Source organism: Sturnus vulgaris, chromosome 4 (assembly GCF_052056855.1).
Source record: "Sturnus vulgaris isolate bStuVul1 chromosome 4, bStuVul1.hap1, whole genome shotgun sequence".
Lineage (NCBI taxonomy): Eukaryota > Metazoa > Chordata > Aves > Passeriformes > Sturnidae > Sturnus > Sturnus vulgaris.
Window position 1 is genome coordinate 25,800,335 of NC_142246.1, and position 18,402 is coordinate 25,818,736.

Sequence of the window (18,402 nt, forward strand, 5' to 3'; positions counted from 1 at the left end):
GCAGAGATAAAGATTGCCTGATCATACAAGTTACTTCAAATCGCATGTAAATTAGAAATATATTTATTGTACGATGAGAGGTATGACTAAAAGAACCCCACTATACATAGTTTCTGGTTCTATCCACTCATCTTGTTTCAAGAATCTAATCTCTGCAGCTTTCATTAATCCGTTTGCCCTAGGCCCTTCACATATTCACAGTGTTCCTTTTATAGTTCTCTACCTATTTTTGACCTTTCAATCACAAAAACCTTCCTTCTCCTATCTTCAGGCATGGACTCTTTTTTGTACAGCCATCAGAAAGCAGCAATTTAAGCCAAATTCCAGGGTAAAGAGATAATGGTTTGCTATAGGAAAGGCTTAAAGGGAGTGGTACATTCCATAGGCAAGTACAGGCATATCACCATATGGTGAACTCAAGCCATAATACTTCTTGTTTACAAGAAAATGCCAAGGCATACACTGCACTATCAAAAACATTTTTTTTCTCAACTTTTCCTTATTTCTCATAAACTGCAAGCACCCTCTAAAGCTGCCATTTTCACGGCATTAGCTAGAATCAAACACACAACTTCCTAGTCTTCCACTCCTAGACAATCCTAACCACCAAATTTATAACACTTTCGAATCAAGAGTTGCCCACCAGACTTGCTTAGTCTGGATTCAGAAAAACCCATTTTTTAGGCAACAGAGATCCTTTCCTTTTGGGAAATTCTGGCCACGCATCTTTAGCAAGCGGTTAACAAACCTGTGGGTAACGTACCTACAGCTGGAGCTAGGCAGGGACAGACAAAAGCTTTTGGCTACCCTTTAGCAGGAACGCGAGCCCGTCCCCAGAGCCGGCAGTGCCGCTGTGCCGAGCCGGCCCGGCCGCCCTGCGCGAGCGCCGGCTGCGCGCACGCGCACTGCGCCCCGCGACGCCGCGCGCAGTTCCGGGTCACGGCGGCCATGGAGGCCGGGCAGGGACCCGGCCCCGGCGGCGACGCGGCCGAGGTAACTGCGCTGGCTCGGCGTCGCTGCCGCGGGGAAACCTGGCGGGGCTGGGGGCGACGAGGTGGGGGGCGAGGCGGTGGGCTCGGGCCAGGGAAAGGGGATTCCTGTCATCCGCGAGGCCGCCCCTGTCCTGAGCTGCACGCGAGGCCGGTGCCCTTGAGGCCTCTCGGGGGCCGGGCGGGAGGTCCTGGCAGGACGTAAGGAGGTGTTCATGTCTGACCGTGAGCTAATGATGTGCTCAGGTACCAATGGCATCCAGGCCTGTCTCAGGAGTAGTGTGGCCTGCAGGACCAGGGAAGTCACCATCCCCCTCTACTCGGCACTGGTGAGGCCACAGCTCAAATACTGCGTTCAGATTTGGGCTCGTCAATTCAGGAAGGGCTTCGAAGTGCGGGAGCATGTCTAGAGAAGGGCAACGGAGCTCGAGAGGGGTCTGGAGTACAAGTCTTATGAGGAGCGGCGCTGGGAGCTGGGATTGTTTATCCTGGAAAAAAGGAGGCTCAGGGAGACCTTATCACTGTCTACAACTGCCTGAAAGGAGGCTTCAGGTGACCAGGTGGGGATTGGCCTCTTCTCCCAGGCAACCAGCGATAGGACAGGAGGGCGTAGTATTAAGCTCCACCAGGGGACGTTTAGATTGGACATTAGAAGGAATTTCTTCACATAAAGGCTCATTAGATACTGGAATGGACTGCTCAGGGAGGTTCTGGAGTCACCGTCCCTAGCGGTGTTAAAGGAAAGACTGGACATGGAACTTAGTGCCACCCTCTGCTTGACAAAGTGGTGTTCAGCCCTAGACGACTTTTCAGAAGTTTTTTCCAACCCGGTTGATTCTGTGATTCTCTGTTCCCCTGTGCCGATGGTGTTCTCACAGCTGTGCTGCTCCTGGCCAGGCAGTGCTGCCGTGCCCGGCGACACGGCTCTCACGGCGGGATAGGGTCAGGCACCTCCGCACAAACCTGTCACACGCTGGCGAAACAGCTGGTCAGCTCTCGCTCGACTACATCCGTGTGAACCAACTACACACCCTGTTGTCTTTGAAACCATGAGAAATACTTTGAAAAGGCACTTAATGATCTGTCAGATGTCAGCTGTTTCTGGTTGGAGGGACCAATGCAGGCTTTTTTTTCTGCTCTCTCATTTTTAGAAGCATTGGCTTTTTAAAATTATATATTTCATGTGACATTTATGGACAAAAGGCACTGGTTTCTTAAGTATAGCTGGGTGAAAGTACAGAAGCTACAGGGTGTGAAAGCTAGACATTAAGTTTTTTAATTGAAAAATGCCCTCAAATCTTCTTTTGTCCATTCTTTTCTAATTTATTTCCGTGATAAAAGAGGGAAGTACCTAGGCCTTATGTTCCGACAGAGGAAGAAAGAAGACTCCTCAAGGAATGTGCTGAAGAGAGTTTCCGATATAGAGGTAAGTTCACTTTGCTGGTAAACCTGGTTGCTTTCCTTCCACCCTTAGCTTTTGTTACCTGAGGCATTACAGAGAGCTTGGGTCAATATAGCAGGACAGTGCATTAACAAGCTTCACATGTACTGGAATTGCTTCCCAGCAAATGCTTGTTCATGTAGTATTCACTAAGAGTTTACAGCAGTTTTGTAAAAGGTGCAACATAATTTCCAAGTTTCATGCCTTATAAAAAGATTTCTTAATATTTTAAGTTAATGTGCTTATTAAAAGTCTGAAAATAGATCTAATTAATGAGTCTCATTTATATTACTGGGTTCTCTTTTTTGTGTTATTTCTGCATTTTTATTTTCAATTTTTAATTGTTATCTTTAACATGCAAAAATAAAATAATTTAACTTATAACCATTGCTTTTCATCTTTATAGAGACTTGTGAAGAGAACAATATATAAGTAATCACTCTGTTCAACTTTTGGAGAAAATTACTGTGTCTGTGTATGGTTTCTGTAACCCTAAGATTCAAGGCATGCTTGATTTTTGTATACCTGATCACGAGGTTTGAACAAGCCTTCTGATGTGATTGTTACCTGCTGTTTTATCACACACTAGTAGGTTACTCCTGATGCTGATAGGTGGCTTGGCAAAAACCAGGGCAGATGAAGAATTCAGCAGCTGATTTGCTAATTTTAGCATACTGGGGCTCTGATTTCTCATGGAAGCCAGTACTTTCAGGCACAGCTCTTAAGGCACTGTGATTTTCAATTAATGATTCAAAGTTCTGTTTTGTCTCATCTACTTTTACACAAATGCTTGGAAATCTTCAGCATATTTGCAAAAAAAGTAGCCATTTTCTGTATAATTTTATAAGTGAAAGCGGCAGGTCCATTAGTGGTACAGTGATGATTAGTTTTGGTTTATTGATAATCTCACTTCTGGAAGACAAAGAAGACAGAGAGTTGTTTGTTCCTGAGCTGTTCTGCTGCTTGGCAATGCAGCTCATTGCCCTGTACATCTTCATATAGTCACTGAGGAAACAACTTGTAGGTACTAGTTGAAAGCCCTAAGTTAGTTTCTTGAGTTGTTTCTCTTTAGGGAGCTACAACAGTAACAGATTTTTTATTTCAGGGGTTGTGTACTGTGCTGTTATCTCCCTGGGAGAGCCTTAAGTCCATCACTGTTTTCTGGGTCTCCTGTCTTTGTTTCCCTGTTCTGCATATGCCTACTAGACTTTTGTATTCACTGTATTAAATGCACACTGCTTGAAATCCCCTTTGCAAGAGGCTGCATGTGCGACTGCCCTGAAATTCTCACTTTGTATTGTGTCAGCTTTTGTTATTCACTGAAGTTACTATAAATGTGTATTTTCAGTTCATTTATTCAAATTTCAAGCTGTAGCAAATTTTACTCATTCTTACAAACCATCTGTGTTTTGACATAGTTTCTCTTGACAGCTTCTGCCACTAGTCATTTCACAATTCGGTTTAATATATGCTTTACTGGAGTTACTAGTTTGTAGTCACATTATTGTATAAATTCTTACACTCTTAAAAATTCACACTATAACCTTCAACTTTATCCTTTGCACTTCTAATCTTGCTAACAAAATCAAATCATATTGGTACAACTTTTTCTCATAAAGCAATTTTGACTTGGGTACGTTATATAACCATACTTACGTGCTGTCAATATATAAGCCTTCCATTATTTTCTCTGGGTTTATTTTGTTCCTGAAGCAGAAGAAGTACTCTTTGCCCATAGCGTTGATGTTTTCTGATTTATTGTTTTGTTGGGGTGTTTTTTCCGCAGTTGAATAATTCATATTAATTTTTAGATATGAATCCAGTTTTCATTTAGCTATTTTTAAAATTTTTTAGTTATCATTTCAGGTCACCTATATGCTCACATACTAGTATAGCCTGGTTTTGATATCTGGAATGTTTGTGTTAGGTCAATAAGTAATTTCAGACTTCTAAGGATTAGACTGAAATCTTCTGAAGTAATTTTTGAATGTATTTTTCTCTACACACCCTCCCTCCCCTTGTTTTGTTGGAGATTTTTTTGTTTGTTTTTGTTTTGTTGCTATTGTTGGTTTTGTTTGGTTTTGTTTTATAATTTAGTTTCAAATCTGTGCTGTCATTTTATATCTCAGAAAATCTAGAACAGTAAATTTTGGAAAATCTAGGTCTGCAGTCTCTAAAAGCATCAGATTTGATTTATTTAATAGGTTGGAAGGTTTTATTGTCTATTCTGAAGTTTTGTCCAGTCACATTTACCCTGAGGTGCTGCCTGGATTCCTTACTTAGTTTAGACCTATGAATATATGAGGGAATTAGCTGTTAATTTGCAAAGTATTCTTTAATACTTTGCTCTCCAGAAATATAATTTGTCTTCAAATATGAACTTAATTAGCAAATCATGTGCATCAAAACACTTCAACCGTCTAGTGCTGTTGCACAAATTTCTCTCCTAGAAGTTATTGATCCTTTTTGTAACATCTACATTTTCAGACTTGCATGAAATTGAATTTCATTATGGCATATCCAAATCTTTAATGTAAATTACTTTAGCCTTCTGTTGTGTTTGTTACTTCATTGTCTCTCTGTCTTGTACAGGGGTGGTGGTCTTTATGAATAGTTGCACAGTAATCTTCCCTTATAAAATAATTATCATTGCTTGAAAGAAGCGTTCATTTTGTTTTTTGCCATCTCCTAATGCTTTTTGCCACATATAGACTTTCAACGTAATAAAAATTGATGTGACCTGTTAGGCTGGTTGTGGTAAGCAGTGACGGTCTTCCAGAATGTTTTCTCTGCATTCCTGACCCTAACCCCGGGTTTATAACTTCATATGTAAGCTACAGAAAAAGCTGCCCTGTTTTTTAATTTGGTGGTGAATAAAATGTTACCTAATTTTAATCAGTCTGAGGTGTAGCTCTATAAGAGTTAAACTTCTTCCAAAGTTCTTATGTTAAAATATCAAGAGTTTCAATTATAAACAATTTTTAGAGGCACTGGTCTCTATGTAACTTCCTTGTGTAAGCCTCTCTAGCTTAAAGTTCTGCACCTTGATGCTGTAGCAGTTGTAGCTAGACCTGGAGTCTTGTCTGGAGAACCTTATTCCATGTGACAGTGGCTTTTGTGTGTTAGGGAGCATGACGTATAATGCAGGCAGGATGACTCATTAACTAATACCACATAATTTCTAGTAGGTCTTAAAAACTGGAATTGACAATGTTTGATAATGTATATACAGTTTGTTAATTTTTTTAATATATCCTTATATTATACAGATGAGCTTAGGAAGGCATAGCAACTCTCATTGCATATTTGTTAAATGTGATTGAAAATATTGAAAATTGTATTTTAAGCAGCTTTTTTTCTTCTTCACAGCTTTTCCTTTGGCTGCAGTGAGCATGCTTGGTACTAGTTTCTTAATTAGAAAAGGTAAAGTAAAAATACTTCAGTTTCATTTCGGTTTGCTCAGTTGAAATATTTTTCTGCTGTTAGGAAAGATATTATGATAATATAATGTCCAATGTACTTGTAACTGAAAGAAGTTCAGACTCAGCAGTTACATGGTTTGCAGTTCCTCAACATAAACAAGGAGCTGAACTTAAAATCAAGTTCATGTGTGTTTTCTGTTGTGTGACAAATGCAATATCTCACTGATTATAAAACAATATGTTCTCAGTGTGTTAATAACCCTGTGATTAAATGTGATTAAAGAGAGAATTCTTAGATTTTTTAAATTTTATGGGGAATTCACATATTAGGGTTTTTTAAATTTTTCTTTAACGTGAAGTGTAAAATAGTAACCTGCTACTACAAACGTAACTACAGTTGACGTTTTTCAACTTAATTCTTAATATCTGATTACATATATCTTATGTAATATCATATATCTTATCTTAATATCTGATTTCATCCTCATTTTCAGGTGTTCTAAGAGATAGCTCAAGATTTGGCTCTTTTATTAAAGTTGCATGTAAGTAAAAGCTACATATAAATTCAGCTTGTATTCATGCTATATGTTCTGGGCTCTGTTATGTGGGTGTAATTTCCCTGAGACTGGCTGGCATTCACTGTGACTCAAGTTGGCAGGGATCCCTAAGGACCAGGGTCCAAACTCCCTGCTCCTGACAGAGCAACCTAAAGCTACACTGTGTGACTAAAAGTGTTTTCTAGGTGCTCCTCAAACCCTAACAGGCTGGGTGCTGTGACTGCTTCCCTGGGGAGCCTGTTCCCAGTGCCTGACGACCCTCTCAGTGAAGAACTTTTTCCTAATGCCCAGTGTGACAAATGGTTTTAAACTAAAAGAGGAGAGATTTAGATTAGCTGTTAGAAATTGTTTACTGACAGTGGTGACACGGTGGACAGGTTGCCCAGAGTACTTGTGGATGTCTCATTCCTGGAAGTATTCAGGGCCAGGTTGGATGAGGCCCTGAACAACCAGGTTTAGTGAGGAGGCAGCAGGGTTGGAACTAGATGATATTTAAGGTCCCTTTGCAACCCAAGCCATGATTCAGTGATTTATTCACTATCTGAATTTGTACTGCACATTTTGGACGACTTTTGTTTATAAGGTTTGTATAAAATTGCTTGATAAATGTAACACACTCATTTAAGATAAAAACGTTGTAAATAGATACTGTGCAATCTTACTTTAAATTACATTGCCAGAATACACCCACCCCTCCCTTCCTAATTTGAAGGTCTTTATTCATGTATCTCACGTGTCCCATTCAGGCTATTTTAATTACTTTTTTTTCCTGGACATTATGTATGTACAATTGTAGGAAAAAAGCAATTTCATGTGAATGATTTTTGGATTAAGTATAATCAAAAATAAATTATTAATAAATTAACCTTTTCAATGTAATACAGGACAGTAAAACAGGAAGTTACCATCTTGCCAATCTGTGCAGATACAGCCAGTTTACTTCAGTGGGAAGAGGGTAAACCCCATGATTTGTGGTCAAGGAAGTGTTGTTTAAGCAGATAAATTAATGTAAGAGACTAGGGCTTCAGTTGTTTATGCTAAGTTCTGGTTACTTTCTTTGAACACCAAACAATGGTATAACACAAACATTTCTAATAAATAATAGAACTGCTATTTCCCCAATCACTCTTGCATATAAGAGCCACATTCTTTTGGTTTAATAGAACTAATTTATTGAAATCAGGGGAAAAATAAGGTGCAGCTCGGCTGACAGGATGTTCTGCCTGTAGGAATTACTATACTTTTCTCAGTAGTTTTCTAGGTACTCTTGACAATTTACTGAAACTTCTAGTTAGTCATGGCCGATTCATTACGTTGGCAGCATCCCCTTCAACACAGCAAAGAGCCATTGGTCCTCTCTGACAAAGAAGGGGAGGATTCCTATGCCTGTATGTACTGCATGTTAGTCTGCAGTGGGCCATGTCTAATCAGCTTCTCTAAGATCTTGAACAGTGAATGTAGAAGCAAAGAACAATACCTAATTTACTGTGCTGACTTCAAAACTGTGGATCATCTGGCCGTTAGTTCTGTAATAAAATAAACCACATACTTTGGCCAATAATTACTTTGAGTGAAACATCTTCCAGAGAGATGCTTCCTCTTTTCTTTACTAGGAGGCCTCAAGAAAGAGAGACTTTCTCTTTGCAACTTATGTGAAAGAGTAATCAGTTTTTCTGTTAAGCTTTATTTTGCTAAATATTTAGTTGGAATTCTTCTTAGGCCAATCTAAGGACTTGTGATTTTTCTCTTTCCACATATTTGTTGCATATGAGGTGTTTGGGCTTTTTTAACCTGCTAAACAGCTAAACCCTTACATTCCTCATTTGTAAGCTTCACTCATCGTTGTGGCTGTTCCTCTCTATTCCCTTGGAAAAGGACTTTTACCCTTCTTTTGAAAATAAGACGCTAGAACAGGAATCACAATTTAAGTACCAGTACAGCAGGCTAGGCTAAAATCCCTTTTTGTTGATTCCCAGGCAATGCAATCTACAGCTGAGAATTGCAGAAGATTAATGTTACTGATAATTAACTCTTTCCTGACTTAAAGATAATCGAGACTCTTAGTCTTTATACTTAGGAAACACTCACTGTACATGAAAGAAGGGTCTAGTCATTTTCTCCTACAAAGTCATCAAGAAATCTGTTGATTCCCATGGAATACTTCATACTCCACTGACCCACTCATAAAACTTAAAAGAGCCGGTTGATGGAAATAATAAGTTTTAAGCCCAGAAAGAGCTATCTTGGTGATTTATTCTTTTGTTCTTTGCAGCAGATGGAAGTAGCCCATGCACTAAATTGAAACCGTTTGCTTAGTGATTAGAAGGGTTCAGTTAATTCAGTTGTTTGCCCTCTGGCAGCCAAATCACAGAATCCTTTACAGAAGATACTGAGCGTACTGCTAAGTTGATTTAGACTTCTCTTCATACTAGTAAAGCCTTTTCAGGATCTGACTGTTCTGATGGATTGAATTAGCAGAATTTATTGCCTGTATTTATTTTTGATTGATTTATCATCTTTGATAGTTAATTGTGATTTCTGGATCTTGGGAAAAATCGATGCAATTCTTTTCCTTTTTTTTTTGGTCACCTTTCATTCACCAAGTACTAGCTGAAATCACCTGATGCTCACACCATGTTTATATCATTGCTTTATGTCTCTGTTCAGCTGTTGCATTTGGTTTTAGTACCCTTTGTCTGCAGAAGAAGCAGAGATGATTACTGCATGTTTTTTGGTTTAGATCTAAACTGGTTTTTCTTTCTTTTATTCAAGATGCTACATGATTTATATGAAATTATTATTTTAAAGCAATGTTGGATATTATAGTACAGCATGTAAACCCATCTATTTTTCTTTTTAAAAAGTTGCTGGAATGTGTGGATACCTGGCTGGAAAGATATCCTACTTGCCAACCTGTAGCGAGAAATTTAAGAAACTGAAGGATTCTCCAATAGGAGATGTTCTACGACAAGCTCAGAGACATAGTTCACCTAAGTAAGAATTTAAGTGTCTTTTAAATCTAAAACATATTCTGAATAGGGTATCTTAAACACTAACAGATCAATACCACTTTTGCAGCTTTCCAACACCTTTAGAGCTGCACCTTCCCCCATTTCCCATTACCTAAATCTACACCTTTCAGGAATCTGTATTCATATCAGTTGGCAAGCTATAAAATATGTATTTTGAGCTCTTTACATACAACTGATCACTTTGAGAAGTAGAAAAATAAACATTTTACTTAGCAAACTATTCCTTGTAAAATCAAGAGTGTTTCCTGTGTAATTTACTTAGAGAAGTATGACAGCACAAGTTGCCTCCTTAGTTTAGAAGTAAACTAAATTAACTGAAATAAAATAGTGTTACATTCTGGAAGTTTTTCCCATAGTTTAGTTTGATTGAAGTAGGAAAAGGGTGGAAATGATTTCAGTGTTTATCAAAGGAAAGAGCTCAGTAAACAATATCAGTGCAGGAAGAAGCATGGTGGTCAAACTTACTGCTGTTTGTTTAAATCCTTTACATCTGTAACGGCATTATGCTGTACATGTGAGAAACTCATCAGGTTCTTAAAACTATTTCCTGTTTTCTTCCAGAATGTTTTCTACTTCAACTGGTTTTTAATGGCAAGCTGCTTTAAGAATATGTCACTTAAACCCTTGATTCAAAACTAGGAGAATAGTGTTTGGATAGTGAGTAGTAGTCCTCCTGTGTATGTACTGAGATTTGTTAAATGTTTATAAAGGATTTACTTAATTCTAAATTACGCTATAAATTCAGATTTATGACAGTTTTATTTTGTCTGCAAGATTTACCTTTCTTCTGAAATGTTTCTGGTTTTATGACATCAAACAATTTCAGGCATTACCACTCATACACTTACTGTATAGAATCAGCTGAATTGAAGTAGTCCCTTCACCCCCCTCCAGTTTCTAATATGAAATTGTCATGTTCATTAATTGTGTTTACATGAGAACTTGTTTAAGTACTATCATCTGCCACACCAATGAATTCCTTCAGCCGTTAATGGCCCATTTGTATCTGTAAAGTTTTATTTGCTAAGTGATAAATTCCTTTTCCTGGGTTGAATAAATAATTTAAATTCATCTCAATTACATTATTATCCATACACACTATCCTTTTAACCCAGCAACAGAAATGGTTACACTTTTGTGGGCACTGTATGTCTACTAATTAATGTATTTTGGTAATTTGATTTACAGTTAAAAATTCAGGGAGCTAAAAGATTAGGTCGGTTTTTTTTAAAGCTGGGTTTGCATATATTTTAACAAAGGTAATTGAGGTAATAAAGTGGCTTTGTTCTGTATGTTTATCATGAGAATTAAATAAAGACTAATTGCCAATGTTCTTCATAGGAAACTAAAAGTACAACTTAACAGAACTTAAAAGTGAAAAATTAATAAATACTCTAGAGATGTTCTAGTGGCACGAAGTGGTGGCATTCCTGATAGAGGGACGTGTAGTGGTTTGCAAGGCCATTCTAAGAATATAGTGAATACTTTAAAATATCTAGCAGCAATTTCCAGAATATTCTTTATGATACTACCTTTCTCTCCCAAGAGAAAATTCATTAATATTTTTACAAAATTCAGCAACTTGATTAATTTTCATAGTTTAACTTTCCTAAGATAGCTGTTCAGTCTCCTTCTGTGGTTCAGTCCTGATCAATTACAGCATCTTCTAATGATGAAGGGTTTAAATATAAACTTCTTCCTAAAAGGCTTTTTAAATTAACTGTAGTTCATACTACCACTAGTTACATGGGCACATCATGTACTATTTGTATCTGATGTGGGATGGTTTTGTCTGAAGATTCCTTGGAAAAAAGGATTGTAACTTCAGTTATTGTCAAGTGCAATGTGTTTTGTCTCTTTTCTTTCCCGTTCTGGAGGTATGAGCTAAGATTCTGTGAGGAAGGGAAGAATGTTGGGGAAGGGACTATAGAAATTTTTGCAATGTAAAGAAAACACCCAAAGCATGCTCAAAATTTTTTAAGATGATGATTCAGTTGGAAACTAAACTATTTTAAATGAAAGAACATATTCTTGAATTGCAAGTATTGTTACTCTTGTAGTTTCATTTTTAACCAGGATTTTCTTATTTAATATTTAGTTCTGTTCTTTTCCAGCCGTTCCAGTCGTAAATCTGAATTTTCAGATGTACCTTCTCAGTCATTTACTGAGTCATCTTCTCCAAGACCTGGATTCCCACCTTCTTCTAGCTATTCAGATGATTACAGCTCAACAGATAGAGCCCTCTCAAGTTATGAACCCATTCCATTCAGTGCTTCTCTGAATGAATCTTCACCTACAGGAATTACTGATTACACTGTTCAGGGTGAGTCTTAGTATTTAACAGTTTGTACTGCAAAGACTCTTGCCTTTCATTCTTATTAGACTATGTATTCTCACCCTGTGCAAACACACACGGCACAATATAGTGATTTTGAATGAAAGAGCTGAAAGAATTACCAGAATTGTTTTTACACAATTGTTTTCTAACTGTAAATTAGATTCAGGGTTGTCTAGCTGAAAATTGCTTTAATTGCAAGTAAAGATCCTGAATTAACTTAAAAGGTGCAATCTGTTGTGGAACTAAACCTGCAAAAAACTCAGCCTGACTGAAAGTGCCCTTTGACTGAAAGAAAGGGGAGTTATGCCACCCCTCCACTGTACTGAATAAACCACAGCCTGCCAATTGCCTGCTGGCCCTTCCAAGGTGATTGCAGTTCCACCATCCGAGGGGCTGCAACTGGATACTGCTGTAACTCCGTGACATTACACTTTTTAAAAATTTCTTTCACAATATGAGAAACAGTTATGTCTCCTGGGAACTGAATGCATATTGTGTTCTAGGCAGTAACAGTCTGATTTTCTCACAGAGAACTAAAATGGTTTTCAAGTACCATGCAGCTGTTCCCCTCCTTCCAGTATGAACTGTCCTCAGGTATTGCAGGGGAAACACAGGATTCTGAATTCAGGTGTCTCTGGTACACAAAGGAGGAAGTTACTGTCAAGTGCAGGATTTTGTACTTTGAATTAGTTCGGATTTTTTTCAACTTAGGAAAATTGTTTTATTTCACTCAAAAAGCCCTTTCATGCAACTTGATGGAAGTATCAGATATAAATGTGTCAAGAAAATTGTTACTGCATTTCATCACAGATGTCAATAGTTGGTAAAACCTTTATTATGTAACCAAGATTCTGCATTCTAAATATAGATAAAAGGATAAAATGTTTATCAGGCATCATATGATAGATATATAGATATTGTCCTCATTCTTTGAAAGCAAAATTTAAAGCCTTAATGCAAACTGTTGAGCTTCACTTAGATTTCTCTTCAGAAATCATATACCTCTCAAATGTATAATTATCATAAATTTTAGATAAAGTGACCAGAGCTATTTTATCCATCAACTACCACATGGTTGTTAGAATTTCTTATGGTAAAATGAAGAAAATTAATTAATAGCTAGTGTTTCAAAGCAGTTTGACAAAATTAAAAGGATAAAAGGAATGGTTTACTTCAAGACCATATACATTCACTGTTGTATTTAGAATTGCAGCTGTCATGTTCCTTTTAATTTGGGATTGAGCAGTAATTAACTGGTATTCTAGAACATGTTGAAGCCAAATTTTGGGGTGTTATGCCATATTTAGTATTTTTCTGTTTATTTTGTTTTCAGAACCTGCTCCAATTCCAGAAGAAAGTCGTAAAAAAAAAGGCATCACATATGAGGAATTAAGGAATAAACACAGGCAGACATATGATGTAATGCAACCACCAAAGGCAGAAACTCCAAGCAAGTTTTCACAGGAAAAACCAGCTAAGGAAGGTAATATACTGATTACAGAAATACTTGCAAAATTCAGATACTTGCCATAATGTTGCAAACACAAAGCTTAGTTCTGCATACCTTTTAAGTGGTTTTTGTTTAGAGTATCTGCAGGTATCTCATATGTGATATAGCCTGTAGGTTCCTGTTTCAGATTAATTATTTTTTCGAAAATTTTGATTATCCAATAGAAAATTGTAATTCCTTTTCTCTAACCATATTGCTTGGTGCCAGACTGAAAAGCTTTTAAGTTTTGCTTACATTGAGTACATTGAGCAACCTCTTTGCACGAAGAATTCTCTGAGCTCAGAGCTATACCAGGGAACTGTGGGAGGGGGCTGTGTAGATAGCATTGTTCTCTCAAAATAGAGCACATGGTTGATAGTTTGAAGGGGAGGGTATTTATTTTTATGAATAGTTTCATGTGGAATTAGTGGATTTCTATAGAGGCATTGTTTGTAGAGGTTCATTTTCTACATTAAAACTCAGAGGAAGGAAACAGTATTTGGCAGCAATATTGAGATTTGTTTTCACAGTGAAAAAGAAAACTTCACAGAGCAAAATAAGAATGCAATGTCCTGAAGAGTAAGACATCATTCAGACAACTTTTTGACTCAATCAATTTTTTGAAAAGGAGACACAGAAGCAATTCATAACTGCTTGCTCTAGAACTTTTAAAATTTAATGTGACATCTGTAAAAACAATTGTAGCAAGAGGAGTGTTTAACATTTAACACACTGATGGACTAGTCGCCTTCATTCGTTTGGGTTTATGTGCACTCCCCAGTATTGTCAGCCATGTTGCAGCAAGACTTTCAAGAATACCTATTATCTCCTGTTAGGCATAATGGCTGGTAATAAGTAGAGAAGAGTGTGTTAAAGCAAAAAGTTCTGAAGCAGTAACACTGGGCTTTGGAACAGTGTTGCTTAATTGTCAGTCTCTTCCATGCTTGTGAATTGCTTTCTGGAGATCATCTATCTTTGGACAGATCGGCAGTCTTGAAAGAAAAATTATAAACAATTTTTATGTAATGATTTTTTTATCTGTTATTTCAAGGATAAAAGGCTTCCTCTTATCATGACTGTGCCAAATGAGACATGAAAAAATTACTGAAGACTGCTTTTGAATTCCATTGGCTGACACTTCATTGATTTATAAAACGCTTCTTTTCCAAGATACTTCTCCACAAATAGCCTAGAAATGTCACTTGCGAGCCATACACAGACATGTTAAGCAGCATTCTGAAAACCTTGCCATATTGCATGGCAAATGTGGCTGTGAAATGAGAATGTGCCTTTGTTACTTTATTTTAGTTACTTGAGGTATATAAAAGACCTCTATAAAATGTTAATCAACTATCGCATTATTTCTATCATATTTTTCTGTTCCATTTGAAGGCTGTACTTGGGCTTTGAGAATGGAACTGAGAGTGCATGAGATTTGTAAATAGACTTTTTAAAGTATCTCTTTGCATTTTTAGGGAAAAAGAGTTAAGTTATGAATTTAGGAATGGTTTACACATGCAAGTACATTTAAATCTGCAGTTCAGGGATTACACTGATGTGGGCTAAGATCTGTTTTAGCTTGTTGTGTCAAACTGGACACGTTACTTGCTGTGTGCTAGTTCATACTTTGAGTCACTACCCCTTGGTTCATCCTCTTATCTCTGGGTCCCTAGCAAATAGGAGGCAGTGATTTCTGCCCTCCCTTGCAAGGACGGAAGGGAAACCAAGCCGTGTTTGAACCAGCTTTAAGCAATCCCTAACTTCCATCTGCTGGTGCCTTCTCCCTTCCCTGCAGCAGCACAAATACGTGCATCTGCATAGTGATCTACACTGGCCCATTTTCCAGGGAATGAGTGCAGCCTGTTCAGCTGCCGTGGTTAATAGAAATGGAAATCAAATCGTACTTTGAGAGAGCTTCTCATTGTGTCTCACTGCAATATCAGTCACTCCAAAGACATTTGTCAGGGCATTACTCTCAGTTTGCTGGTAGCTCACAGAGACAAGGACCATTTTGCTCTATTCCACTTGTTCTGCTGTATAGTTAGTAATAAACAGTGAACTTAATTATTAACTTGCAAGTAGATTTATAAAGGGGTGCCTGACTAGTGTCAGCATTCCTGCTGGATCAAATGGAGCCATCCTTAGCCTTTTCAGTGATGGCAGTCAGTTACAGAGGACTTTGCAGCTCACTTTCAGTGGAGCCTGTTTTCAGTTTCGGGTTGTTGTTCAGTTACAGTGGCACACTTCTGAACAAAGCTGTTAGACCACTACCCTGGTTTTTTTCCTCTCTGACTCAATCCTATGCTAAAGGAAGCTGCCAAATAATAATGGCTGAGTAGTTTCCTAGTAAGGATTACTGATTTCTGTTTGTTTGTCTTTGAATGTGTTTTTAACTATCCTGAATCCATCCAACTGTGCATGTAACCAGATTATGTAGCCTCATTATTTATTGTAACATTCCTTGCCTGTTTCCTCCAATTGTCTTTGTTTCATCTACGTGTTACATTTGTTTCAAAGTAATTGCAAATTCTGTAGAGCAGGAATTAGCACAGTAGGCCTCCTGATTGAATATTAATTCATTCGAGTAAAATGATTAGCAAACTCTTCCCCCCATTTATTCAAAAGTAGCTTTAATTACGTCTGTTGTGCTGTGACTGACTCTCTCCCCACACTCCACTTCAGATGACAGTGTACTTCATTATAATTTTTGGCACTGTATATGACAAACTTTGGCAGTTAAACTATCACATGACTACTTTTTGTTTTTTCTTTTGTTTTCTTTAGTTAAAGTAAATAAATATGGAGATACCTGGGATGAGTAAGAGTCAAATGAAGAACTGAAGAAAATTACCTCCTGTCAGCTAACTTGAACTTCATCTAGATTAGTCATGAGTATCAGCACCTTGGGTGTTATTTGCCAGACACAACTATTAATAAATGAGGAGGAAATCCTGACGTGCCAGAAGATTAAAAAAATGTATTTTTGCCTAATTTTTTTTAAATTTTGCATAAATGAAGAACAAGGCTGTTGTGAGGTGTCATGACTATAAACCATTTGTGCTGTTAGGAATGAGAAGGGTAATATGGTAACTGGTAATATGAATGTATAGCGTAAGGTAAAAATATGTGTAAATCAATGCAATCCCATGTATTGAGAAGGGAAGAATATCATAATCTTCTCAAATTTTCAAGAATTGCATTAAAAGTTACCTGTAGAACTCAACCTCCCACTTTGTTTTGTCTGAAAATGATATGCTGGGAACTTGAAATTGTTGTCATACTTGGTTTGTAATGTCAGGAATACTTCTAAACTGTTGAGGGGAAAAGGGCTGAAGAGCTGAGCCAGACACAGAAGTAACCACAACTTTTTCAAAACTGTTTCATGGTGCCAGCTGTATTTTTAGACTGATACTTTGAGTTGCCCACAATAGGTTTCAACAGATAGTCATTTCTGAAGAAAATAACTGAGTGAAACTGCAGGTATTGAAAATAGCTACATTTAAGTGCAGGAGGCTAAACCTGACAAACTTTGGTATAATCTGAAACGATATATTGACTTTTAATGTTAGGCTCTGTATATTTGACCGTATTTCTCAATTTTTGCAAGTCATGACAAGAACGCCATGTTTTTGGAGAAGAGATCCCAATCAGTGGAGTATTTTTTTATTGTTACCTATAAGCAAAGAGCTACATTGGGAAAAATGAAGAGTATTTCCTGGTGTTTGCATCACCTGCTCTGTCTCTGGAAATGTTGCCTTCACTTAGGGATTTTCATGTTCTCACCTGTGCAGTTTCATCTCCTAGCACTGTATTTATTTGAGGGCTTGGGCTATAAGGGAACAGAAACCATGATGAAGTTGATAGCATAAAAGCGTTCCTGACATCTTTGTTGGAGCTGAAAAGCAACATGCCTACCAAGTTGAAAATGCTCAAAGACCTTATTGATTTAGTGAACTTGCAGCAGAACAGCATAAATAAGAAGATAACTGGGGGAGGAAGGGATTGTACAGAGCAAATGGCTGAAATGAGGAGGAAGAAGCGGGGAAAGAGAAGGATGCTTCAAGAGCCAAATACTACTTAAAACAGGAAGATTGCTTTCAGAAAAGCTCATCTTCTAAAAAAATTAATATGCTAATTTGATAATCTTGAAGTTTTATCAGAAATTTACCTTGTAGAGAATGCTTCTTATGGCTGTGATGAGTGAACTCTGAAAATACAGTCTGCCAAAATTGTATTGCTGTGGTTTCAGTGTGCTATTCTAAAGCTGATTAGCTTTATAATGAAAAATTCAGTTTCTTAGTTGCCAGTTATGCAAGTAACAGGAGGTAGAAAATTGAGATGATAATAATAGAGCAGATTACTAGATGGTGCCTTCCTCTAAAGTGTCTTGCCTCACATGTGTTAATTTGGGTGGACAAGCACAGTGTTTTATATAAATTGTATCAGAATTTTTCTTCCTTTGTTAGAGGAGAAAATAAAAGGCATGTCAAGGAATGTTATTCTGCTTGAGGTAACGTGTATTGATAGCATTTTTAAATTTAATATAAAGCTTTCATTCTGTTGCATCTAGTTACTCTCAGAGGATGTGCTTTTTTTTATACTTGAACAAGTTTGGTTTGCTGTCAATCAATTTAAAATTCTTTTGATTTCACACCCTTAGTACCCAGTAAATGCAGGAGAGTTCACAATCATAGCTGTTAATTTAGTAAGGTATTGGGAACTGATGTTTTGTAAAAGTTGGGTCACATTCAGTTTGCTGTGACAATGTCTATGTTGAGCTCCTGATTCACTAAACAGCCATGGGAATTCAGTCTTTTCCTGCATATCTTCCATTAGAACCCCCTTGTTTCAGAGTGGGCCTTTACACTCTCATGGTTTTGTAGCAGCTACCCAGTCATCCATGAGTAGCTTGCTCATACTGCATACTTGCTCATACTTCCATGACTTTTGGGAATTTCAACTGAAACCAAGCGTCTTGGAGCTGTCAGCAGAGTTACTGTTGCTGGGAGCAATGTGACTAGATGTATAGAACAATGGTGTTTAAAAATACTTAAAGTTCTCCTATGTGCCATCATACCCGTATATTTGTCAATAATTGAGAATTAATTCAATGTTTACTGTACAGCTAAATAAA

The 18,402-nt window shown here is 37.5% G+C and overlaps 2 protein-coding genes across 2 annotated transcripts in view; one reads left to right on the top strand and one right to left on the bottom strand.

Annotated features, from left to right (window-relative positions):
* The window catches only part of FRYL (FRY like transcription coactivator), a 167,122-nt gene extending 166,254 nt beyond the window's left edge, over positions 1-868 (bottom strand). Inside the window, exon 1 of the mRNA XM_014887952.2 lies at positions 764-868. The gene's annotated coding sequence lies outside the window, so the exon portion shown is untranslated. The remainder of the gene's footprint in view (positions 1-763) is intronic.
* Positions 869-898: 30 nt separating this feature from the next.
* Positions 899-17,837, top strand: OCIAD1 (OCIA domain containing 1). The gene is made up of 8 exons (XM_014887964.2): positions 899-993; positions 2,331-2,415; positions 5,800-5,853; positions 6,347-6,394; positions 9,274-9,403; positions 11,556-11,764; positions 13,113-13,262; positions 16,053-17,837. The coding sequence occupies exons 1-8, from the start codon at positions 949-951 to the stop codon at positions 16,088-16,090; spliced, it is 759 nt and encodes a 252-aa protein (XP_014743450.1). The 5' UTR covers positions 899-948; the 3' UTR covers positions 16,091-17,837.
* The last annotated feature ends 565 nt before the right edge of the window (positions 17,838-18,402 follow it).

Coding starts and splice junctions, on each gene's coding strand:
- OCIAD1 (XM_014887964.2), top strand. CDS start 949: ATGGAGGCCGGGCAGGGACCCGGCCCCGGCGGCGACGCGGCCGAG. Junction 6,395..9,273: donor CTCTTTTATTAAAGTTGCAT/GTAAGTAAAAGC, acceptor CTTTTTAAAAAG/TTGCTGGAATGTGTGGATAC. Junction 13,263..16,052: donor GGAAAAACCAGCTAAGGAAG/GTAATATACTGA, acceptor TGTTTTCTTTAG/TTAAAGTAAATAAATATGGA.